Source organism: Miscanthus floridulus, chromosome 15 (assembly GCF_019320115.1).
Source record: "Miscanthus floridulus cultivar M001 chromosome 15, ASM1932011v1, whole genome shotgun sequence".
NCBI classification, from domain to species: domain Eukaryota; kingdom Viridiplantae; phylum Streptophyta; class Magnoliopsida; order Poales; family Poaceae; genus Miscanthus; species Miscanthus floridulus.
The window spans coordinates 59151318-59178153 of NC_089594.1; the positions used below are offsets into that span (position 1 = coordinate 59151318).

The 26836-nt window shown below is 42.7% G+C and overlaps 1 protein-coding gene across 1 annotated transcript; it reads right to left on the minus strand.

The window, feature by feature from the left end:
• On the minus strand, nucleotides 1-8128 carry LOC136508327 (heat shock protein 90-6, mitochondrial-like). The gene is made up of 20 exons (XM_066502981.1): nucleotides 7854-8128; nucleotides 7371-7571; nucleotides 7205-7278; nucleotides 6900-7025; nucleotides 6710-6803; nucleotides 6533-6616; nucleotides 6230-6373; nucleotides 6038-6151; nucleotides 5901-5963; nucleotides 5717-5791; nucleotides 5417-5521; nucleotides 4393-4527; nucleotides 4198-4290; nucleotides 4034-4111; nucleotides 3692-3946; nucleotides 2815-2917; nucleotides 2359-2533; nucleotides 2171-2276; nucleotides 1753-1842; nucleotides 1-513 (listed from the first exon to the last, which is right to left on the minus strand). Exons 1-20 carry the CDS (start codon nucleotides 7971-7973, stop codon nucleotides 319-321), a joined length of 2430 nt encoding a protein of 809 aa, XP_066359078.1. The 5' UTR covers nucleotides 7974-8128; the 3' UTR covers nucleotides 1-318.
• Nucleotides 8129-26836: the final 18708 nt, after the last annotated feature.

A 26836-nucleotide genomic window follows, 5' to 3' on the forward strand; every position in this document is an offset into this window, starting at 1 on the left:
TTCAAATCAAAGGAATGGCGTTCCATCAAAATTACTACTACCTCCGTGGCTCCGTTCAGAAAGGATGCAGTAGTAGTTTGGACAAACTCCAACCACAACCATCCTGGGTAACGGAACAAGTGAATAGCGAGTACCAGTTCAAGTAATTCAACCACTAATTATTCCTAATCTTCTAAATTCTAACCAATTCGTCTACATTACCAGTGACACAGCTCATGATACAGATACAGGCCGTCAAAACAAATACTCAAAATTTTCTGCCGGACAACGGTTCAAAGCTACAAAGGTTCTGCACGGGCAAGCGTCAAGGGATTCCCCTTACTTCTGCTGACCAGCCTCAACGGGCTCTGACTCGACCACTTCAGCTTCAAGCGGCTCATCTGACATCACAGGTGCGGCGTGCTGCGGGATTGGGTTGGCAGGTTGTGCCTGCCACTGTGAAGACCATTTGCCAGCGATGGCAGAGGTCATCATCTCATAGATCTTCCCACTGAGCTCCGCCGGGTTGTCAGGCTGCAACACCAACAAGGCAGAAATGAGGTGATGTGGAATGTAGCAAATCACAAGGTAAATGTAGCCGTGCAGTGACAGATTCAGAACCAGGTATTAAGAACTTGCACAACTAGTGAAGACAAACTAGAGAGATTATTGAGTTGCTCATATCCCTTCCAGTTCATAACCACAATCAAAGAAAACAAACGACAACGACATGTGTCTAGTATACAGGACATCAAAAAGATAATGCTGGGGCAGCGACTGACTCTTGTTAGTCAGGCCTGGTTTAGTTCCCAAAAATTTTCACCCCAAACTATTACATCGAATCTTACGGCACATGCATGGAGTATTAAATATAGACAAAAAAAAAAACTAATTGCACAGTTTGGTTGAAAATCGCGAGATGAATGTATTAAGACTAATTAGTCCATGATTAGCCATAAGTGCTACAGTGACTAACATGCGCTAATGCTGGATTACTTAGGCTTAATAAATTCGTCTCGCAGTTTCCAGGCGAGCTATGTAATTAGTTTTTTTTATTAGTATCCGAAAACCCCTTCCGACATCCCCAAAACATCCAATGTGACATCTAAAAATTTTCATTTCGCGAACTAAACACAGCTTCAATCCAAAAAAACATGTGGTACTCTAATCGGTAACAGAAACATAAATAAAGGGCAAAGGAGGTGCCAAACTGCCAGTACTGGTATAATTGATGATCAGAACCGTTCATATCTAATTTAGCCCCCCCCCCCCCCCCCCCAAAAAAAACATGTGGTACTCTAATCGGTAACAGAAACATAAATAAAGGGCAAAGGAGGTGCCAAACTGCCAGTACTGGTATAATTGATGATCAGAACCGTTGCCAGTACTGGTATAATTGATGATCAGAACCGTTCATATCTAATTTAGCCCCCCCCCCCCCCCCCACCCACCCACCCACCCCACAAAAGAAGAACACTACTGCAATAAGCAAACTTAACACACTCAAATTTCTTTTTTGAAAAACAATCCATATTTCAGGTCTAAGGCGGGGAAGTGGTAGTTTTAGGTGTGAATAATTTATTTTTGCCTCATCCTACTGATAGATCAAAGGTCGTAAACATTTCCTATGCTGAATCTTGGTTTCATTTTATATGAACATGTTATGCTCTACTGTCTCTATATTTCAAAATCAAAATTAAACACAACAAAAGCAAGGTTCAGTATGGACCACATCTCTATGAGACGGAAAAGCTAACATGAAACTGTACCCACCGAAAAGCCACTTGAAATCATAGCAGTTTCAAAGAGAACATCCAGAGCCTTTAGAGCTTCAGGATCATCAGGGTTATTCCTGCATGCCGCCTGCATTCCAAGGAAAAAATTCATTAGAACCAGAAAAAGTGCTTGTGGCCTAAAAATAATAAAATTAACACAATGCGTAAACAAAAAAAAAATCAAGATAGAACGCTACTTTTAGCACTGACTTTCCCTCTGATCAAAGCGATCACCAGAAGTTTCTCTTTTGCTATTGTGCTAGCTAGCTGATACTATCTTGCAGCAGCAGCCTACAGCACTGCAGCAAAAACCACAGCCGATCGGGCTCTTTGACTATAGTTTGCCAGCATACAGTCCTTTTCTACCGGCCTAAATATTTCAAAGTGAAAGAGACAACAGCAGGTTGAGAACTTACATTCAAGGCCTTGATTATCTCATGCTCTGGATTTATTTCAAAAACCTTCCTTGAGCGCATGAAATCCAAAGAGGATGTATCACCCATAGACTGTGCTCTCATCAGCCTGTAACAAACAGCAAAGATTTAAAGTTATGTAGCAACTGTCAGAAACCACCAAAGATTCACATTCAACAATAGACACTAACCTTTCCATATTGGCTGACCAACCAAACTTCGCTGCAACAAGAACACATGGCGATGACCTGAGACGGTTAGATATGTCAACACGTGCAACCTTGTCACCCAAGCGATTCTTTATCCAGTCACAGGTTTGGCTGAACTCCTGCTTTATCTCCTTTTCTCTTTCCTCATTGTTATCACCTGGTACATTTAGATATCACAACAATCAGAAACAAGAAAATTTAATCACGAGGGTAAAAGATTAGTTGTCTCAGTTCCGAAGAAATAATACGTCCTACAAACAAATAGACAAGTAATGCATACATGAACGAAATTTCCATCATTGATCACATTTAATATACATGTACCATGGTGATCAATATGGATGGTAATAACAAGAAAAGCCTTGCCAGAATTAAGACAGCTACATCTAAGTACTACTAGTAGTTAATATGAGGTTCACAACACATTTATGCGCATACCTAAGTCCAAATCTTCCTTGCTAATGTCCACAAATTTCTTATCCTTGTAGGAGCTCAGATTCTGGATAGCCACTTCATCCATAGGGTCGACGAAAAGTAGAACCTACCAAAAAAAGGTAAAATAAATTATAAAGCTAGAACTAGCATCAGTTAAACTAATCTCATAAGATTCACTCTCTAGTATAATCATTGCCTGACTACATAGTACTGAATTCATATTGATGCCAACTGGGACTGAATAAAGTAGGGACACTTCTATTCTTTATAGGGTTCTTCCAATGACATGCAGACCTTAAACACTAGCAAGAGGACGCACGACAGAAAAAGCAAGACATGGACACTGCAAAGCACAAATAATAAATTTCCTAATCCTAAAACATAAAAAGCAAGACATGGACACTGCAAAGCAAAAATAAGAAATTGCCTAAAACATGGTACAAAGCCTTGTTGCAATATCATGCAGCCACAGCAGCAGCACTTCCAAAGTGGCCAGATGATGGCAAGTTAGATTTGTCATAATTATCGATTTAGATCATGTTATTGTACTCAGTCTATTTAAAGGTGAATGAAGATAATTGAAAATTTTCAAGATTCCATGTCCTCTGCAGAAACCCTTCTTTCTCCCAGCTACCTTTCCACTGGCTTCTGTCCACACACATTCCCAAAGTGAACTAAGGTTGAAAACAAAGATGTCCCAACTCATGAAAATTAACAAGACCAGTGGCTCAGGTCCCAAAATCCACTCCAGCCATTCAAGGAACAAATTGGCATGAGTGGTATGAATTCAATACCATAATAATAAAAGTATAAAACATTTAAGTGTATAACTGAACCATCTAAACAAAAGAATAATCTTTAAGGTATCTTTATTTCTCACCTCATACTCTTTTTCTGTTAGTCTCTCTAAGAAAGGAGCATTTTTGGCACTGCTCAGACTGTCTGCAGCAATGAAGTAAATGTCCTTCTGCTCAGGTTTCATGTTTTCCACATACTCATCCAAGCTAATTAATTCATCGTTGCTTTGAGAAGAGAAGAAGCGCAACAAAGGAGCAATTCTCTTGTGATTTTCCTTATCTTCCATGGCACCCAGCTTTAAAAATTTTCCATAGTTCTCCCAGAACCTTTCATAATCCTACAATGAATTTTAGATGAGCAAACTGAAAGAAAAGGGTGGTTAATTGAAGTGACCATACCCCCACGAGGAAATGTGCAAGCTTACATCTCTGTTTTCACTGCAAGAAATGCCAAGTATCATATCAAAGGCTTTCCGCACCAGCCTCTTTATCATTATACGAACCTGTGGAAAATGGTAAAAGGGGTGGCACAAACTTGTCAGATCAATATTTTAATAAAGTGACAAAAAGAGGAAGTCAAGCAACTTACAATCCGACTTTCTTGAAGAATCTCACGAGAAACATTCAATGGAAGGTCATTTGAGTCAACAACACCCTTCACAAAGCTCAAATATCTTGGGAACTGGCCAGAATCACAATTCTCAATTATCAGATACCAGATTTACTTGGTACTAAATTTGATAAGTACAAACCATGAAGAATGATTGATGTGTGAAGAACATACCAATTCTCCATCAAAGTCATCTGATATGAATACACGCTTAACATACAGTCTGATATTCTTGGTCTTCCTACTATCAGTTATATCATCCTTCCTTGTAGCAGGAACAAAAAGAATTGACCTGAATTCTACCTCACCCTGTGTCAAATAGATTCAAGTATTATCACTTGCATGTGAAGATTTTACTTGCGATCATATAAATGGACAGTAGCACATTTCAATGTAAGACTAAATCATAGTTGCCACTTTATATAGATCTAAATAGCTGGCCAATATGCTAGTCTTATCTTAATATTGAAAGATCATGAATCAGTGAAGGTTGTTGTTAACTATTGAATAGAAATGTTTAAGAAAAAACTACATTAAGTCTGTAGGTGCTCAAAAAGCAGATCAAATCAAACTGACAAAAAAGAGATTAGAGTGTCAGAGTTATAGTGGCAACATCGTCTTCAAGAATGAATATAAAATGCATGCTGGATCAATCCATGCATGGTACAGAAACCTCCAGTATTTTTTTCAGATTCTTATGTTTTGAATATTTTTTGTGTTAGATGCACTAATCAAAGATTGTATCCTCCGTTACATTGAAGATTGAACTTTGGTTAGAAGTTACAGAGTCTAAGGGCCTGTTTGGCACTGCTCCCAGAGTAGCTTCCAGGCCGAATCTAGTAGGAGCTCTGCCAAACAGTTTTTTACTGTGAAGTGATCCTATGCTGATTCTATGATGGGCCTGTTTGGCAGAACTCGAAGAGCAGCTTCCAGACTGAATCCAGTAGGAGCCATGCCAAACAGTTCTTTACTAAGTAATTCTATGATGATTTTGTGAAGCGATTCTCTAAAATGAGCAGGGGCTCTACCAAACAGGCCCAACTCAAGGAAAGAAAACATGTCCGTGACCAAATTTGCAGTGTACAAATCATTTGAGCCATATATACTGTGAGATCTAAACCAATCATCGCAGTAATAACCATTGAATCACCAAAACAAAGAAACAGCAGACAACCAATATAAGTGCGAAGACATGTACCTCTGTAGTGAAGTGTGAGGAGGCCAAAGGATCCAAGTACTCATTGAAGGTTTTCTTGTAAAATTCATTGTACTCCTCAGTTGAAACCTCTTTAGGGTTCCGAAGCTGCAAACAGCACATAAAGGATGTACCATAAGGTTCGACCTTTTTTTTTTTGCCAAAACACAGTATTGATACTGCAGACACTCGTAAACGCACGCATGCAAACTCACCACATAAGCCTCAGACATTGACATTTTCGAAAATACATGCTTAGACAATCATGATTATATCAACAAACAGAACAGAAATAAATCTTACCCAAATAGGTTGTGTCTCATTTGAAAGCTCCCAATCCCAATACTTCTCAACAACGGTCTTGGTCTTTTTCTTAGGCTGTGTACAGAGACATTAACTCTCAACCAGTAACAAAGCACTACACAATTTTGTCTCCGGTAAAGTAAATCAGTGCAAAACCAAGAGTTACAGCTGCTTATAAGTTTACCTCAGTTTTGGTATCATCATCACCTTCTTTTTTGGCTTCCGCTGGATCCTCATCAACCTCGACCTTAATGATCCATGGATGCTTCATGTAAGTGATATATCGGCACAAAATAAACAGAAATGAAGAAGGTTATTCACCTCTTTTGTGAAGCCTTTCTCTTGCCATGTGTAAATGGGAAAGGAAACAAATTGAGAGTAATTCTTTAGAAGTTTTTGAATCCTCTCAGGGTGTGCAAAGCCCTTATCATCACGCTGGAAATAACAAATATGACAATTAAAATAGGGCAAATGACAAGAAATTAGATCACATGTGAATAAGCACATACATACCTTGAGATAGAGAGTAAGGCGAGTTCCCCTAGGAATGAGCTTTTCCGGGTATTTTTCCTCTCTAATGGTATAAGAACCAGAATCTGCTACTCCTTCCCAAACATATTGTTTGTCAGATTTTGGGCTCTTTGTTGACACAACAACCTATTGCACAGAAGAGAAGGTATTCACTTAATACTTACAAGTTCTGATAGGACAGCAGGAAAGTCGAAACACTTATAAGAGTAAGAGAACATGACCAAAAGAATTTTAGCTCATTAATATTAATAGCCAGTATAAAGATAAATCATGGTAACAATATACCTTCTCCGAAACAAGAAATGCAGAATAGAAACCAACACCAAATTGGCCAATCAAGTTGCTGTCCATGCCAGCTTCTTGACTCTCCTGTTGTAAAATAGACATTAGATAATGCAAATGGCAGGATTCCAGATATAGACAAATAAAAAACAGAGGACACCATCCTCAGCAAGATCACACCTTCAATGCCTTCAGGAACTTGGCAGTTCCACTGCTTGCAATAGTCCCAAGAGAATCAATAAGCTCTTGTTTCGTCATACCAATCCCAGAATCACTGAAGATGAAGAAGCAAATGTATGTGAGAATGAAAATCACTTTCCATTAAAAAGTATGGTAAGTAAATGGCCAGCTGCAAGTAACCAATACTTACGTAATTGTTATTATTCCATTATCCTTGTCTGTTTGGATGCGAATGTCAAGTTGGGGACCATCCTTGAGAAGCTCAGGATCCATGACACTCAGATAACGCAACTTATCAAGCGCATCGCTAGCATTGCTGTATGCACAAACAAGAGGAAATGAAACAGCAAACTAAGTCAGGGATTAAAAAAAAACATGATGTAGTCATTACACAACATTTTCACAAGTTTCAACCAAATAGATTGACCAGGAACAGGGCGTTCTATAAATAGATTACAATAACTGAAATAGATTGTGTCCATAACTGTGACCCACCTGACCAGTTCTCGAAGGAAAACTTCCTTGTTACTATACAAGCTGTGCACGATCAAATCCATGAGCCTGTTGACCTGCATAGAACATTGTGGAAACACCATGACATCTTATAACCAAACCTCAGCAGAAGATAGCACAAAGTTACACCAATTCGCCCCATCAGTACCTCAGCCTGGTACTCGTGCTTCTCAGCTGGCAGGTCTGTGGAGTCAACTGCTGCCGCACTCGATTCATAGCGTCTCCCAACAAGGGCACCATCCATCAGCTTAAGGGACACAACATTGCTTGTTCCTGCAACCTTGGGCGCCGCAAGCACTGAGAGAAGCCTCTTCTGCTGCTGCTGAACCCCAGGCGCTCCATTGCTCACCTGAGATCGCACGACATAACAGATATACAACTCATTAACAGGTGGCGAAACCTAATTTGCGCCGCTAATTTGAAGAATAATCACAGTTTCCTCTAACATAATTTGTCAATTTCCACAGTAGTTACCCAATTTAGTAAAAGGCAATCAATAGAGGCAAATGGTAAACCCAAGCATCAATGCAGGATAAAATCCATGTACGCCGCCCAGATTGATGCGTGCACGGACCTAATAACATGGCTAATCGCCACAAACAAAGAAAGCAAAACGGATGGCCACACTTACGGGGCGGGGCGGGACTGAGGAGGAGGCGGCGTCGGGGGAGACGGCGGAGGCAGCGCCGGCAGCCACGCGGCTGCGGGCGGCGGCGGCGGCACTGAGGGATCGCCTAGAGGCCCCGATCATCTTCCGCTTCTTCAACCACGCTAAGGGCGAGGCTGCGGGAACACGGGGTGGCTCGTGCGGGGCAGCGAGCGGAGATGACGATCGACGATGCCGCGAGGGTTTTGGAGGGGGGTAGGGTTTTGGGGAGCGAAGGGGAGAGGAAGGCGTATAAATGGCGTGCGCCTTGCGGGGCAAGACGATGGGAGGAAGAGGTTAGTCGCTGGCAATTCGGGCCCACTGATTAGGTCGGTGTGTCAGTGGGTGAGTGGGGGAATGGGGGATTGAGCCTTTGTCTTGATCCACCCAACTTCTAAAAAGTTGCTACAGTATCTGTCACATCGAATGTTTGCGGCCCGTGCATGAAGCATTAAATGTAGATGAAAAGAAAAACTAATTACACATTTTTGTGGGAAATTATGAGACGAACATTTTAAGCCTAATTAATCCATGTTTGAACACTATTTACCAAATAAAAACGAACGTGCTATAGTAACTCCAAAATCTAAATTCCTACAACTAAACACGGGCTGAATTGGTGGTGGATTTAGCAGTTTGCGGAGAAGGTTCTGGAGGGTCAGGCTGCGAGAAATGCTGCGACCACAAGCAGCGGTACATAGAAGGAATTGACATGTGGGTCCGTCGGGAGGTTATATGGAATGCGGCCCACAGGTCAGTAGAGTAAGTCGTGCACGTGTTGCTGCTCTTGCCGGCGGGTTGCTCCTGTAGAAGGCGCTGGATGGGAACGCCGTTCGCAGGGGTTGGCGATGAGCCGTTGTTGGCCCATGTGCTAGAAAGCTGTCAGTGAGTTGATGCCACGCTTTGGCTGATGTTTTAGCGGAGAAGTTTCTGGACACCGTATCGCTCGGATGCTCAGTTTTTTTTATGGGGCCACCGGACGCCCGCGGCTGCTGCCGTATTTTCGTGTAGTTTCGCGCGTCGCTACTCCCAACGTCACCAACGTCGACCAAAAAAAAAAAGGCGACGAGGGGAGGAGACAGAGAGAAAGACAGCACAAAGTGAGAAAGGAGATACAACGTCCAATTTATTTTTGAAACATTCAAATATAACAATTGTAACATATATACGAAGACAGATGAAATATTTTAAACATGCATCTGAAACACTTGTAAAAACTCATGAAAAGTACTTGAAAACCATTACAAAATATACGCAACATCCAGCCGACGCCGAGGGGAGGAGACATAGAGGAAGACAACAGAAAGCGAGGAAGAAGATAAAACACCCGATTTATTTTTGAAACATTCAGATATAACAATTGCAACATACGTACGAAGACAGATGAAATATTTGAAACATGCATCTGAAACACTTACAAAAACTCATAAAAAGCACTTGAAAACCATTGCAAAATATATGCAACATCCAGATAAAACACTTGCAACATATGCGAGAAACATATGCAACATCCAAATAAACACACGTATAACATACGTCTGAAAAAACACAGATGAAACATTGACAATAGAAGCTTACAATATACATGTACAACTATTGCAACATGTGCAACACCCCAATCTATTTTTGCAACATCCACATTAAATACTTGCAACATACATCTGAAACATATGAAACACTTACGCTTTCAGCGTAATATTTCCTCGATGTTTCGGAATGGAGGCTCGTTGGCGCTTGAAGTTCACCAGTGTAGAGCCTGCCACTGGCGTGGAGCTCGCCGCTCCAGTAGAGAAGGTCACGACAGGATCGGTGGAGACTGCGGCGGATTACCAGCTCCATGCCATAGCCACCCCTACCTCCCTCCTGCACAGCGGCGCGGGTCTCCGTCGCCATGCTCGTCTCCCACACGCGCTCGCTGAAACGACCTGATTTCCGCGAAAGGAAATCCACAAAGTCGAAGTGTAATAAGACCGTTGTAGATCATATTACCTAAATTTTCAGTCGAATACCACATCCATTCATCGATAATATCAGAGTATAAATAGTGCGGAATTACATAATTTATTACATCGCCGTATTGACGGAATCAAAAGTAGCATTCATTCAGAACAGCTTGAAGATGAGATCGCTAAACTTGAGCGTAGGCACGAACCCCTCAACCGTCAAACTCCTCGGAGCTATACTCCTCAGCAGAATCTGTGTGCCAAAATTTATCAGTACGATTTGTACTGGCCACTCCCACCCTATGAACATTGCTTTGTGGAAGTTGAATGCAAGTTGGATATAATCATAAAGGAATCTATAAGGCTGTGGTTTCCTTTTAGCATATATAATAGTGTAATCAAGTTTTACCACCATCCTCACACACGTTTCATCCCATTTTCGTCCAGAGCCAGGTTTCGATCCTGGGATCGATATACCACCATCATCATACCATCACTCAGTCGACAGACCAACTCTCTCTCGGCACTGCCTCAAGGCTCGTAGCCCCTGGCTACGACCGACACTCTCTTACGGGGGAAGAAGAGAAGGACTCATCTCATTATCTAGTTTAAGCGAAACCCAGGAAAGGTCCATAGCCGACAAGTTGGCACATGTATCGATCGATCAACCATACACTCTGCAGATGTTTCACATAACCACAAGATCTGCCTTCTTCGCTGACCGTCGTCAACTAGGCTGATTCCGGCTGCTTGCTAGCCTAGGATAATGCCACTCTACCATTCAACCCTGGTTCACTCCAAGTCTAGTCTGGGATGGCTGAAACTGTGAGTCATGAGTCGGGTCCATAAGGTCTCCATGAAGTCTCGGAAGGGTGTAGGGAAAATCCTCCACACCCCGTACCTCCTTACACTGTCCGCTATTAACCTAACAGTAGTGGCAATATCCTACCAAGTAGTCCGGCCGTCCCGCACCATATAGGGCGAGTGGTACGTAAGGCTTCACGGTGAATCTGAGTACTAGTAAGTACTTAGGGATGATCAAGCTAGAATGTCTCCATCAGGGTTTCCATTTACCGTGCCACCACAGCACCTCCACCCCGGGCTCCTCCCATCACAGGTTCACACCCAGGACCACCTTATATACCATTTACCCACCATAGGTATCCATTTCTAAGGGTGCCCAGGTAGCACCCTATGGTAAGACTTGCCCCAGGCTCGTCGTATACTTCAACTTGGTCAACACAACCTTCACCCTCCACACACCCAAGTCACACACGCAACACTCTCCTTATAGTCCAGATAACACCAGTTTCCACCACGCATTTAATGTAGTATAAGCGTAGTAGAAGTATAAGTAATGAAATATAGCAGTAAGCATGTGTCTAGCCTAATAGCAGGGTATGCAGGGGTAAGGTTGCGTCAAGGTAAAGGCCATCAAGTAAGCATACTACCATGCAAGTTCTATCATAGTGTGATCATAACAGTAAAGTAAAGCAATAGCAGTTCTACATTAGCCATACGTAATAGGTGCTACGAAATTGGGTAGGATGTGGCACCTTCAATGTAGTCATCTCTGTTCTCCTCATGGTACTCACAATCCTCGTCCATCAGGTTCTCCTTCGAGTCTGCAACGATCACATTATAGTCGCGTTAGCGACGTCTATAGAATAGCACAAAGAAGCAATGAAAATTCAAAAGAGCCAAATGCACTCAAACATGGGTTCATTGCGTAGAGCTTGATTTTAGATGAATTTTGGTCCTAGTCTTGTATTTTTCTAAGTTCGTATGAATTAGTTATGAATTTCCAAAGTTTAAATCATTTCTGAAGATGGGACAAAGCTGAATTAATATCGTGCTGACACGTGTCACACGGTGACTGGTCCACGTGGCATGCCGACATCAGTATGATGTCAGCATGACATCATCATCTCAGTTCCGAGCTGACAGGTGGGGTTCCTGGTCATCTACGTCATTAGTTCCGACAGGTGGGGCCAGGGCTCTTGGGTCACTGACATGTGGGTCCGGTTAATACAGGTCGGCCCAAACTAGGCTGGTTGGGCCTGGATACGGGCTGGGCTTTGGCCCACCACGTGGCGCGCGCTGGTGCAGCCACGTCGTCATACTGGCCACTAACGGGCCGTGGTCCACGGGCGCAGGTGAGGCGTGATTCCTAGTGAACCCACCTGCGTTGGTCCATAGACCGCAGAGCCAGTCTATGAAGGACTTGGTCCACTTACTCCTTCCCAGGGTTTGGTTCATGTGCATGATGTGGTCGTGGTCGGAGCTCGGCGGAGCTGCTCGGAACATGGTCAGCGAGGTCGTGGTCGGAGCTGCTCAGGACATGGTCGTGGTCAGCGAGGTCGTGGTCGGCGAGCTCGTGGTCGGAGCTCGGTGGGGCTGCTCGGGATGTGGTCGACGAGATCATGGTCGGCGTGATCGTGGTCGGCGAGGTCGACGTGGGGAAAATCCCCACCTCTTCCTCGACGGGGCTCCCGCCGGCTGTGAGGTCACCGGCGAGCACCCACGGTGGCGCTAGCGTCCGATTAGGGTAGGCAGTAGCTTCCCCATGTCATGGCGACTACGACGGTGGGGTCGGGGCGACGGCTAGGGCTTCCTAGGGCTCTGGCCGCGGTGAACTGCGACGTGGGTTCATCGGCGTGCATGGACAAGGCTGCAGTGGTAGCAAGAGCCTAGTTGGAGGAGCGTGTGAGCTCCACGGTGCTTCTACGGCCATGGTGGGCGTGATCATGCATGTGTGCTCCTGCTCCGACGTACAATGTCATGGCTGGGGTCCTCTGTTTGGCTGATGGCAGCACGCACAACATGTCCTGGGTCTCGGCAAGCATGGCCATGGTGGTCTCCTTAGCTAACCAGTTGGCTAGGCCAAAGCTCGAGGCTTCAGCAAGGTTTCGATCATGGCGGTGCATGTTCCATTTGGCTAGGGAGGTGGTCTTAGCAAGATGGCTCACCGTAGGGTTCGTGGCAGTAGGATGGCGGTGCGGTGGCGGGGCAAGGCCGTGATGAGGCGATGCAGTGCCGTGCCGAGCAGCTACGTCGTTGTAGCTAATCGGGGCGGCGCTTCCTGGCTCCGGCGAGGTCCTCCCCACAGTGGCTTCCTTCTCCTCCTTGCTTCTCCCTCCTCCCTCTCTCTCGGCTTGACACTGTGTGGTGCTGTGCCACCAGCGGCGGCGGCAAATAGGTTGAGGATTAGGGTTCACGGGCGTTGGCTTTTATAGCCGAGCTCCAAGGGCTCCAATGGCGGACAGCGATTGGGCAGTGGTGATGCATGCGATGCATCCGATGGCCCGCGTGTGGTAGCATAGGCGCGGCGCAAGGGGGAACAGGGTCATGCTCTTTGCGTGACCCCGGGCCCGCGCCTGCCACGCTGGTTAGCTCCCGGTCGCGTGGGAGAGGTTGGCGTGGGGAGGAAGAAGACCCTGTTGCTGTGCGGCTATCAGAGGGGGCCCATTTGTCAGCTTGTCCTGATGCGGTGGCGTGCAGTGCGTGATGGCTGATGGGCGGGTCTGGCTCGTCAGCGGCTTGTCCGCGCGTAGGCGGTAGGGTGATGCTGGGCTGGCTTCATGGGCCACGTGCATGAGTGGGTGGGCAGACGGGCTGGTTCGCAAGGCCAAGCAGGCCTAGGCTGCTGCTGCTCCCTCTTCTTTCCTTTCTCTTTCATTTGTTGCCAATTTGGTTAGGGTTTATCATAAATATTAGGTAGGCTAGTTAAACATCACATAAGACAAAAGAATCCAAATCGCCATGTTGAATATAATGCAACTTGATGTATGCTATGTTTTATTTGTTAGGATTTAAATAAACATAATTAACAAATGACATGCTATGCTCATGAAATTGTCTAGTTGGGTCATAACTAATGCAACACCTAAGGTTGGCTCCTACAGGTGTCACTCCACATTGCATAGGGTAACAACAAAAATTTTGTAGTTGTGATTTTTGGTGTGTGGATTTTTGGGTTGTTACAGTCCTACCCCCTTAACAGAATCTTGTCCTCGAGATTAAAGCGTAACGTACTCTTCGAAGAGGTAAGGGTATCGTAGCCGGAGGTCAGACTCTTTCTCCCATGTTGCTTCTCTCTCAGTGTGATTACTCCATTGGATCTTGCACAAAGGAATGGTTTTGCTTCGGGTCTCTTTGGTATCTCTACCCAGAATTTGGATAGGATGTTCTTTATACTCGAGAGTGTCTTGAATGTCAAGTATATCAGTTGGAACTACTTCATCGGGCACTCTCAAACACTTGCGTAGCTGTGAGACATGGAATACGGGATGTACACCCACTAATTCCTCAAGTAGCTCAAGTTTGTAGGCGAGCTTTCCAATCCTCTTGCAAATCTTGTATGGGCCAACAAATCTAGGGGTAAGCTTTCCTTTCACATGGAATCTGATAGTTCCACGTAGCGGGGATACCTTGAGATAGACGAAGTCTCCCACATTGAACTCAAGTTTTCTTCTCCTTTTGTTAGCATAGCTCTTGTATCGACTTTGAGCAACTCTCAAATTCTCCTTTACTTGCGCAACTCCTTCTTTTGCATCTTGAATCTTAGCGGAATCAAAGAACGATCTTTCACCTGGTTGGGACCACATCAAAGGTGTCTTACAAGGTCTGCCATATAGAGCTTCAAATGGCGACATCTTGATACTGGCTTGGTAGCTGTTGTTGTAAGAGAACTCTGCATAGGGTAGGCATTTCTCCCAATCAGAGCCATAATTCAGTACACTAGCGCGAAGCATGTCTTCTAAGACCTGATTTACTCGTTTTGTCTGTCCATCTGTCTATGGGTGATAAGCGGTACTGAAATCAAGTTTGGTTCTAATGGACTTGTGCAGAGCTTCCTAGAATTGGGACACAAACTGAGGACCACGATCTAATACAATACTAGTGGGAGCTCCATGCAGTCTGAGAATATGCTCGACATATAGATCTGCTAATTTTTTGGCATTGGTCTTGGTCTTAACTGGTACAAAGTGAGCAATCTTGGTCAAACGATCAACAATCACCTAGATAGAATCATTACCTTTCTGTGATCGGGGCAATCCAACTATGAAATCCATGGATATGCTCTCCCACTTCCACTCAGGAACGTCAAGAGGCTTCAGCAATCCTGCAGGCCTTTGATATTTAGCCTTGACTCTATTACAGGTGTCACATCATGCCACATGTCCTGCAATGTCTGTCTTCATGCCTTTCCACTAAAAGTGTTTCTTCAAGTCTTGATACATCTTTGAACCTCCAGGATGAATACAGTACTTAGAATCATGGGCTTTAGACAGAATTTCCTCTCTTAGTGCTGGATCGGAAGGGACACAGATTCTGTCCTTGAACCAGATGGTTCCTTGTTCATCTTCCTGGTGGTTGGTCTTGTAGCCTAGTTTCATCAGACCACGGAGATATTCGATCTCTTTGCTACTTTTCTGAGCTTGACGGATGCGATCTGTGAGATCATACTGTATGCGGAGCTCATTCAACAAGTCATGCGGTAGTATCTCAAGTTGAAAATCATTAATCTCTTCCTTGAGCTCAGGTGGTACGGATTCAGTGATCAAAGTGTGACAATAACTCTTACGACTAAGAGCATCTGCGACTACATTAGCTTTTCCCGAATGATAGTGAATTTCTAGGTCATAGTCCTTGATCAACTCTAGCCATCGGCGTTGCCTCATATTTAGGTCTTCCTGAGTGAAGAAGTACTTCAAGCTCTTGTGATCCGTATAGATATCACACTTGTTGCCTATCAAATAGTGTCTCTAGATCTTCAAAGCATGCACAACTACTGCTAACTCAAGGTCATGAGTTAGGTAACAGTTCTCGTGTTCTTTCAACTATCGAGAAGCATATGCAATCACTCTTCCACCTTGCATCAATACACAACCAAGTCCTTGATGGGATGCATCACAATAGACCACAAAATCTTTGCTGATATCAGGCAATGCTAGCACTAGAGTTGTGGTAAGCTTCTGTTTCAATTTCTAGAAGCTTTGTTCGCACTCGGGCGTCCATTCAAACTCCTTAGTCTTCTTTAGAAGGTTGGTCATTAGACGGGCTATCTTGGAGAAGTTCTCGATGAATCGGCGATAATATCCAGCCAATCCCAAAAAACTTTTGACTTCTGTCACACACGTAGTGTGCATCACATGACCAGATGCTGAGGTCCAGCATCCGGTCGATCGAACCGAAGCGTCCGGTCGTCCTGACTTTTGCCCAGTGAAGGGGTAACGGCTCTATTTGTTTGTGGGGTTATAAATAGAAGCCATGGTTGGCCTTGAGCCTGCAGCTGAGCACACTAGAGCCTTGGTGGCTTGTGTGGTAGTGCTTGGGAGCCCTCCATCTCACATACACTTGATAGTGATCATCCGATTGTATGAGAGAGTGCGATTGCAGCATGAGGTTGCATCGAGTGGTACTAGATGATCGAGTTGCAAGCCAGTGGTGCTTGTTACTCTTGGAGGTTGCCACCTCCTAGATGGCTTGGTGGTGGTTTCTGTTGAAGCCCGCAAGAAGCTTGTGCAGTGCTCCAGAGAAGAGCTTTGTGAGGGGTATCATGCTCGCCCCGCGGGAGTCACGAAGAGCAACTCTAGTTGAGCGTGTCATTGAGCTACCCTCATTTTTGGGGTAGGTTCTTGCGGTACCCGACATGCGGGCTTGGTGGGTGATACCAATTAGCCACCGAACCACCAAGTGAGCGGTCGACACAACGGGGACTAGCGTGTTGGCAAACACGTGAACCTCAGGAGAAAAATCACCGTGTCAACCTTGTTCTTCCTGTTGGTTTGCGTCCTTGTTACACAAGCTTGTAATTACTTTTGCATACATTGTGCTTGTGTAGTTGCTCTTGTACTTAGTTAGCTTGTGTAGCTTACTAGTTACCTTCTTGCTTGTGTAGCATAGAAGTAGCTCCCTTGCGTGGCTAATTTGGTTTGTGTGACCTTGTTAGTCACATTGCTTAGTTTGTGTAGGTAAGTAATTACGCTCTCTAATTTAGCATTGGTTGCCTTATTATTGAGCATTGTTAGTGAGCATTAGGTGGCTTTGTGCTTTTGCTTACTAGCATATGTAGGAGCTCTCTTGTTGCTTAAAGTACTAGTGGCATAGGTTTGTGTGACCTTGCTTCTAGAATTAGTTAGGTGAGCTCTAGCTAGCCCGACACCTTTGTTGCTTAATTGGTATCTTTGGAAGGTGCTAGAGAACATAGATAGAGGGGTGTAGTCTTGGTTAGATCGATAGTTTTAATTCCGCACTTGTTTCGGTTAGCCGACGTGATTTATTTTAGAAAGGACTATTCACCTCCCCTCTAGTCCGCCATCTCAACCTTACAAGTGGTATTAGAGCCCGGTCTCTCATTTGTGGTCTTCGCCGACCAGAGAGGATGACGTCTAGTGGGCTAGATGTTTGTGAAACACATATTTTTATGGCACAAACTTTGCACTTTGGAAAAATCACATGCTTGATCATTTTCGTGCAAAGGGACCTAAGTTTTGGTAGATTGTCACTAGTGGTCTCACTCATGTCTTAGATCATAGAAATCTCACCAAAGCTCAAAGAGTTCTCTATGAATTTGATGCACATGCTTGTTGTTATCTAATGGATGCTTTGAGCTTTGATTTAATAAAACAAGTAAACATAAAGGGAACCACTCATGAGATGTGGGAGTCCATCAAGGAAACCTTTGGTGATTCCTCCACATGGGATGATGGCAAATTTAAGGAGGATGAGCCTAAGAAGGAGGTGCATAAGTGTGTCGAGCATGATCACAATTTGGTGATTGTAAAAGATTGCTCCACCTCATGGTTAAGTGATGATGATGATCGATCAACTACAAGTTCACTTGACAAGGTTGATGATGATGCCACAAGTGTTGCAAGTGATGATGCTACCCCATACACACTTGATGGTGATGATGGTTCATGCTCAAGCCATGATGAAGATGCTACTACATGCTCTCCAGCTACACCACATTGTCTCATGTCACAAGGTAACACCAAGGTATCCAATAATAATGTGGTTGATCATGTTGATTTATATGATGAGCTTGTTAGTAGACTTGCTAGCATGACCATGTCTTTAGAAAATGAGAAAGATAAAACATTAAAACTAGAAAATGAAAACTCATTTCTAAAGAACTCTTGTGAAGAACATAAGAAATTACTTGATGCATATAAATCTTCACATAATGAGCTTAAATTGAATCATGAGACACTACTTGCATCTCATGATGAATTATTAGAACAACATGCTTTTCTCATTAAAATGTTTACAAAGAAACTTGTAAATAATGAGAGCTCTTCACATGGGTCACATGATCAATCACATATTGTTACTAACCCTTGTGATGTAGGCAAGAAGCATGTATCCACCTCTTGTGATGATTTACTAGATATGACATGCTCTTCACATATAGATGCTTGTTCTACTTCTATGTCTTGTGAGACTAACCTTTTGAAGAAGAATAATGAGCTCAAAAATGAAGTAAAGAAATTGAGCAACAAGTTAGAGAGGTGCTACAACTCTCAAGTCATCATTGAGCATATGTTGAAGACTCAAAGAAACTTTGGTGACAAGAGTGGAGTCGGCTTCAAGACTAGCAAAGTCAATCATCAAGAAAGCCACAATGACACAAGTGGCATTGGCTTCAACAAGAGCAAGATCAAGGGCAAAAGATGGGGCAAGAGAAGATATGAAAGAGAGATGAAGAAGCAAGAACAAGAGAAGCTTTCTCATTTCATGTGCTTCAAGTGCCATGAAGTGGGACATCTTGCAAATGGTTGCCCTAATGAAGAAAAGCTCAAGTTGAAGAAAGAAGAAGAGAGGCTAAGGCATGTGAAGTGCTTCAAGTGCCGCACTTGGGGTCATCTTACCTCAATGTGCCCAACCAAGTAATTGGTGAAGCAACAAATGAAGCCTCAACCAAAGCCACAAGTTGAGAAAGAGAAGACACCCCAAGTTCAAATCAAGATCAACCATGAAGATGGTGGTGATTTGATGATAAAGAAGAATAAAACAAGAAGGGGTGGAAAGGCAAGGCATCCAATGCAAACTCAAGATGCCAAGATGATGAGCAAGAATGAAGATGAGAAGAAAGATCATGCTCACATCAAGTGCTTCAAGTGTGGAAGTGTGGGACACTTTGCCTCTAAGTGTCCTACCAAGCTTGAGAAGAAGGCTCAAGCAATCCATGAGAGGTAAGACAATGAGAAGCACCACATGAGCAAAGAAGAGAAGGCTCAAGCAAAGAGAAAGTGCTACTCATACCGTGAAAGGGGACATATGGCATATTTATGTCCCCTAGGTGACATTTCTAAGACTATTTCAATTGTTGATAATAATATGCTTAGAAATGATGGTAATGGTATCTCTATGGTTGCTATTGCAAAACATCCTACTATTCATACTAAGGCTATGCCTAAGTATGTTGCTCCTAACTTGAGAGGACCCAAACTCGTTTGGGTACCATCAAAAAGTGGATGATTGTTTGTAGGTACCATCGGCATTGGAGGCTTGGTTCAAATGATATTCATCTTGTTGATCATATTGTTGAGCCAAGTATTGCCAAGTGATGATCATTATCCCAATGCCAAGTGAAAATTGAGTAAAGTCCAAATGTGCTACAACATACAAGTATCAAATTCAAGTTATTGGTGATTCATTGGATATACTTGATGACTTGCAAATAATTGAGTTAAAGCTTGCTAATTGGATGATTATGAGCTAACTAAGGTATATCTCTTGTTGATCATTTCATTTGGGTGCATACGAGTTGATTAAATTGGATAAATATGCAATGTTGCTTGCTATGATATGATTGGATGGATAATTGATTAGTAATCAAGTTTGGATTGATTTGTGTTGGATAAGTTCATAAGATGACATTTAGTAAGTGGTTTGAATGGATATATGTCTTATGGAAGTATTCAAATAAGTTAGTTTCAAGTTTGATTCACATTTGATGAAGTATAGCTCAATTGTTAAAATCTATCCTATATTGCAAAATCTAAGCTAGCTGTGATCTTAGCCATGTTTGAGTGATCAACACTTATTGGATTGGCATAAAAATTGGTGTACATGCTCTAGAAGCATGGTATAAGATGCTGTAGAAATTTCATGAAAATTGGATAAGAAATGCTTCAGTTTTGGAGTAGTTCTTGTCAGCTATAGTGCAGCAGTTTTTAGCATATAGCAGTGGTGGAAGAATTGAAATCTAGTAGCAATCTAGAAGTCAAATAAAGCTCAAATTTTTATAGATGCTAGATAACTTAGTGAAGCACACCTCCACCAAATTTTGTGGTATTTGGATTTGTACTTTGGGAGATATGCTTATTTCTTTGAAGAGTACAAAATCTACCAGAAAAGTGACAAATGTTGGATTGATCTAGAGTCACTTTGATTGAAAGGTCCTCAAGTTGGAAACATGTTTATAAGTAATTGAGGCACCTAAGTTTGGTTTTGAGATGATCTAGAAGCATGACAAGAAAGGAGTACAATGGCATTTGATTGTGGAGTGTACTTTGCACACTTTTGGTACTCAAATTGGAAGATCAAAATCAAACTCAAGATGGAGATGAAGTTTAAGTTTTAGATATGATTGGAGATCATTTGGTAGAAAGAAAAGGACTTAAACAAGTAGAAAGAAAATGACTTAAAGAATGAATCAAGGTTACTCATCAAGTTAAGTCCATCACTTGAATCAATCAATCAAGCTATTTCAAGTGAGTATCAAGAATGGTTCTTTGGAGAAAGGTCACTTCTCCCTAGTGTAGGGGCTTGCCGCCTATATATAGGTAAACCAAGTGTAGTACTTGAAAGGCTAACATGGAAGTGGTGATCCGAGGAACATTTGAGATGCTTAGTTGAAGCAATCAAAAGGGTTGATCAAGAAAAGCAAGCAACACCCAAAAGAGAGCTAATCATGATATTTCAAGTGGTATTCTCAAATTGATACTCTCATACAAGCAAAGATCAAAAGATAAAGTAAGTCAACCACAACAAGAAAGTGCACTTGATCATAAGTGGTATTCATTTCATATGGGTGAAGAATGAAATTCAACATGGTATCTATTGGTCTTCACCAAGCTTATAATTAGACTTCACATTGCTATTGGAGTAATGAATTAGAATCTATGTGACTATCCTCTACTCCAACATAGCAAAGGTATCATTGTAATGTGCATGATCATTTCATCCCTTACTAGTATGCGGTTAGTGCATATAGTACTTGCTTCATAGGATCATGCATAACAAATAAAATATTTAAATTCATAACCTACCACTATTGCTTGAATTATTACTTGATCTAGTGGTTAGTATATAAATTTGTTCATGAGCTAGTGATCCCATGTACTTGATCTAATTTAGATTGCTAATAAGTGATAAGTACAACATTGGCAAGATAACCCTTGTAAGAGGTATGAAGAAGCTTGTCATTGGTTCAAACCGGACTTGAAAGCTTAGGCAAATCAATTTAGTTCAAGTCAATCATAGAAGCTTATGATAGTGATAAGAGTACAAGCAACAATGCAAATGGATATCTAGTTTGTTTGTTTCAAATGGTATCTAGACTCAAGTATTTTATCAAGAATCTACAAATGATGTCTAGATCAACTCACAAGTGATATCCTATAAGTGGTACTCATGAAGATAGCAAATGTTCAAGAAATGGTTTTTATTGAAAAATCTAACGAGTGGTTTCATACTAGAAGATTCTTTCAAGTGATATCACATCTACACATAATATCAATCATACAAGAAAATGGTTCCATAAGTGATCCTCAACTTTAAGTGATCATCAAATGAAGAATGCATCCCTCATCTACAAGAGCTTAAGTGTATCAAATGGATGACCCATGCTGTCATATAGGGGGAGGTGTCACACAAAATTCTATGTGTGGTATCTCAAGAAGCCCTACACAAGATACAAGTAGTACAAGTTACAAGTGGTATCTACAAGTGGTGTCATTCCAACAATCAAGTGATGTCCATAAAAAATACAAGATTCAAGCCTCAACCATCTACCCCAAAATGCATACCTTTGCATCAATAAGAAGCACACCTTTTATGGAAATTGATGACAAAGGGGGAGAGATTATACAAAGATATGAAAGCTTTGAGATTGAGATTGTACAAAGGGAAGAGATAAGATATAAAAGCTCAAAGAAGTAGAGGTTGGACATGGATATGGATAAAGAGGGAGGAACATTGAAGAAAAGAGATGGATCAAAATTACTGGATAAGAGATGCACACAAGTAGGGGGGAGCAAGCTCATGAACTTCGATTGATTGCGTTTGATATGTGCATATTCATGTGCTTGCTTGTATTGCATAAGCTTTCAAATTCAATATGCATGCTTGCGTGGTGTATGCTAGTTGTAGAACTTGAATGATGATTTGATAACTAGCATGCATAGGATGATAGCTAGACACTTGGTATGTTTTTCTAGTAATGATAGTACCTTGCTTTTAATGTTGATCTCATGAGGTATCTAGTGCTTTTATTTCCAAGTGATATCTAGCTAACCATGGTGCTAAGGATGAACTTAAAGGTGCAACTTCGATTGGTACACGCTTCAAAGGTTTACTCTATACACCTTAGCATCATTTAGTAGTAATTACTCTCCCATAATTTCAATCTATGCATATGTGCGAGCTTCAAATCAAACACTCTAGCACATATGTAGAGGGGGCTAATACTACCATTTCGGGTTTGTGGTACTTGTCCAAAATCATTTACACATGGTAAAATTGCTTGGGCAAGCAACATGAATCCAAAAGAGCTTAATTTCCATATCTTTATAGAGTTGTCATCAATTACCAAAAAGGGAGAGATTGAAAGGTCCCTGTGTGGTTTTGGTAATTGAGTGACAACCTAGGTGCACTAATTGTGTTTATATGAGATACATAGGTGATTAGTCCACAAATACATATGTGTGAGCAACATATGCCATGAAGGTGAAAATGGCTTGGAGATGTTGCAAAGCTCACACATGTGATGATGAAGGAGCTCATTGCACATGAGACATGACATTGAGTCATGTGATCAACTTGGAGAAGATCAAGACAAGACTTGGGTTGATGGACCAGTTGCAAGCGTGAAGGGCAAGTCGGAGGCTTTGGAGCGATGGACCGCGTGGCGGTGAAGCTTGAGCAAGACTTGGCGCTGATGGACAAAGGCAACGGTGAAAAGCAAGTGATGTCAAGATCGATGAACCAATATGATCATGTGATGATATGAAGTGGATCATATTATTGTTGATCATGTTGGTGCATGTGTTGCATCGACATTAGAGGAGATAGAATGGAATGCGCAAGGCAAAGGTATAACCTAGGGCATTTCATTTCACCGGTCATAGGTGTATAGAGAAGTTTATGACCGGGTTTAGGATAGATGGCCGTACTATCAAGAGGGGCAAACTTGTTTGCATATCGGTCATCTAGTGCCACTTGAGTGATCTAACTTTGCATCATCGCTAGGATTGAGTGGCGTGGCAAGTTGAGTGGCTAATCCTTTGAAAAATGATTGTGAAAATGCTAACACACATACATATAGTGGTGTACACTTGGTGGTGTTGGCACATTTATAAAGGAGATGAAGTTGAAGTTAATGTGGATCAACTCGGCGATGGAATGGAGGTGAGAAGGGTTTGAAACTCCATCAGTGGAGTGTCCGCCCATAGAGTACGGATAGTCCGATGGTGCCACTAGCACCCTATTCCGAAAAGATAGGGTCTCACAAAGTGGACTGGACACTGGTCACCTAGTGACCGGACGCTAGGTTCCAGCGTCCGGTCAGAAGTGGCAGTCAGCGGGTAGGCGTCGGTCTTCGACTAGACGTTGGCGCTGGAAGTGACCGAATGCTGACAGGGTGCGTCCGGTCAAGGTGACGTGTGATGACGCAGGTAGAGCAGTGTTGCTGGAAGTGACCGGACGCTCGTGCTGCGTCTGATCACGATCGACTAGACGTGTCCGATCATGTCTGGCACCTTACTGGAAATGACTAGACGCTGGGGTTGCTGCATCCGGTCAATTCAAGCTGGAGCGTCTGGTCGTCAGATGACCGTTGAGATTGGATGAATAGCGTTTGAAGAAGGGGACATGTGGCGTGCATCGCACGACCGGACGCTGAGGTCCAGCGTCTGGTCGATCGGACTGGAGCGTCTGGTCGTCCTAACTTTTGCCCAGTGAAGGGGTAATGGCTCTATTTGTTTGTGGGGTTATAAATAGAAGCCATGGTCGGCCTTGAGCCGGTAGCTGAGCATACTAGAGCCTTGGTGGCTTGTGTGGTAGTGCTTGGGAGCCCTCCATCTCACATACACTTGATAGTGATCATCCGATTATGTGAGAGAGCTATTCTAGTGCGATTGCATCATGAGGTTGCATCGAGTGGCACTAGGTGGTTGAGTTACAAGCCGGTGGTGCTTATTACTCTTGGAGGTTGCCACCTCCTAGATAGCTTGGTGGTGGTTTCCGTCGAAGCCTGCAAGAAGCTTGTGCGGTGCTCCGGAGAAGAGCTTTGTGAGGGGTGTTGTGCTCGCCCCGTGGGAGCCGCGAAGAGCAACTCTAGTTGAGCGTGTCATTGAGCTACCCTCACTTTTGGGGTTGGTTCTTGCGGTGCCCGACATGCGGGCTTGGCGAGTGATGCCAATTAGCCGCCGAACCACCAAGTGAGCAGTCGACACAACAAGGACTAGCGTGTTGGCAAACACGTGAACCTCGGGAGAAAAATCACCGTGTTAACCTTGTTCTTCCTGTTGGTTTGCATCCTCGTTACACAAGCTTGTAATTACTTTTGCATACATTGTGCTTGTGTAGTTGCTCTTGTACTTAGTTAGCTTGTGTAGCTTACTAGTTACCTTCTTGCTTGTGTAGCATAGAAGTAGCTCCCTTGCGTGGCTAATTTGATTTGTGTGACCTTGTTAGTCACATTGCTTAGTTTGTGTAGCTAAGTAATTACGCTCTCTAATTTGGCATTGGTTGCCTTGTTATTGAGCATTGTTAGTGAGCATTAGGTGGCTTTGTGCTTTTGCTTACTAGCATGTGTAGGAGCTCGCTTGTTGCTTAAAGTACTAGTGGCATAGGTTTATGTGACCTTGCTTCTAGAATTGGTTAGGTGAGCTCTAGCTAGCCCGACACCTTTGTTGCTTAATTGGTATCTTTGGAAGGTGCTAGAGAACATAGATAGAGGGTTGTAGTCTTGGCTAGACCGGTAGTTTTAATTTCGCACTTGTTTTGGTTAGCCAACGCGATTTATTTTAGAAAGGACTATTCACCCCCCCTCTAGTCCACCATCTTGACCTTACAACAGCGTAAGAGAACATACCTTAATTGCTGAAGACAACTAAGCAGGGGACTCTTGCTTAATTTCCATATATGCCTTGTGTCCACCAAGGTGATTACTAAAGATTAACATGAGATTTGGTCTTGCTGAGTAGCAACATGAGATCAAGACTGATAAACATCCAGAGACTTGAAAGGGTTGGAGACAAAACAAACGAGATTCAAGGGACAGAGCCAATGCACTGACTAGGGATTTAGTTGATAGAGCAATGACATGATCTGTGAGTAAAAGGTTCTAAAGCTAGGGTAGATAGCAATTAGCGTTGCACTAGATCATCTATAGGAGAAGGAGTAATGAGGTTCGACAAGAATTTTTGGGTAGGGTCCTCCCACACAAAAGCGAGACAACCATGACACATGCAAGCATTCAAGGGAACTAAGCTTGGGCTTAAGGTCAAGCAAAGGCTTGGATATAGGTCTTCGTAGCGCAATGTTCAAGGGCTAGCAACCATGTGTACAGGCTTAGGCTCCTAAGAGAGAACTTAATTTGGAGACGACAGCCATGAGATTATCAAAACTTGGACGTTGTTTCAGGATAACCCTCTTCAACACTCATATACTCACTGAGGACAAAAGAGGTAATGACTATGATACTACCTAGGTAACAAAGCATCCACACGTCTAAAGAACTAATGTCAAGATAACTTGAAAGGAAGAACCTGACATTATATTTAAAAGAAACGCATGTGCAGACTCCTAACAAGGTATCACTACCAGTTTTAGTTTTCAAAGGGGTGAAGTTTTTGCTAAGTACTAACTTGTCATCTATTTCCTTTGGAAGCAAACATACAAGGCAAAGCTAATCACACACTATCTTCAAGCACAGCTATTCAAGCGGCATGGAACAAGGCATTTTGTCTAGCTTCACACAAGGAAGATAGTAACATCACATTGATCACAAGTTACTTAGTATTAGAACAAAGTGAGGGAAGCATATTTATGCACAAGCACAAGCATGATGCATGGCCGTCCTATTCGTCCTCATGAAATTGCCAACCTAAGGCGGCAATCACGTTCTATGTCGGTGGCATAACTCATACTCTCTCAATATATAGCTAGTCGTCAGCTACATTCAATCTATGTATTTGTGGTTAGCGTACCTGCAGAAGGATTTCATTTTAGCCTAACCCCACAATTATATATGTAGAAATCAAAGTCTGGGCTCTAGGTTGCATGCTAAATACTTCCATATATATACCCATATATATACTTCTGTATCAAAGCTACCCAAAAGTAAATACGTCTATACATACATATAGAATATGCATATATAGCCGACCAAAGCTAACCCACAATTAAATACTCCTGTATATATATGAGATATATATACTTAAGTATCAAAACTACCTCTCCCCTTTGATCGCATGCGCACATCTTATGGTCATGTCACTCACCAACTTACCTAGGCGTAGAGGTATATTGATCCATACATCACTATTCAAGCGAATGGCATCCATACAATAGCACGCTGTATGGACGACAAAATAAAAATTGCAATTAAGTAAATCCCCCATACTTAGTATCAGTTTACTTAGCCGCCTAGTAGTCCTTAATTGGGCTTAACTAGAGGTTGTCGCTAGCATAGTTTTGCAAATTAGTTTTGATAAATTTGCCTATAGCTAAGGTTTTAGTCCAAATAGGCTTTTAAAATCAAAACTTTATTTTTAAAACTATGTACAT

Bases quoted from the DNA above. Each gene is read 5' to 3' on its own strand.
- LOC136508327 (XM_066502981.1), bottom strand. From the start codon at position 7,973: ATGATCGGGGCCTCTAGGCGATCCCTCAGTGCCGCCGCCGCCGCCCGC. The intron at 5,792-5,900 runs GTAAACTTATAA...CTCTGTACACAG, and splicing joins ATGATGATACCAAAACTGAG to CCTAAGAAAAAGACCAAGAC. The intron at 4,528-5,416 runs GTACATGTCTTC...TATTTGACACAG, and splicing joins CCTCACACTTCACTACAGAG to GGTGAGGTAGAATTCAGGTC.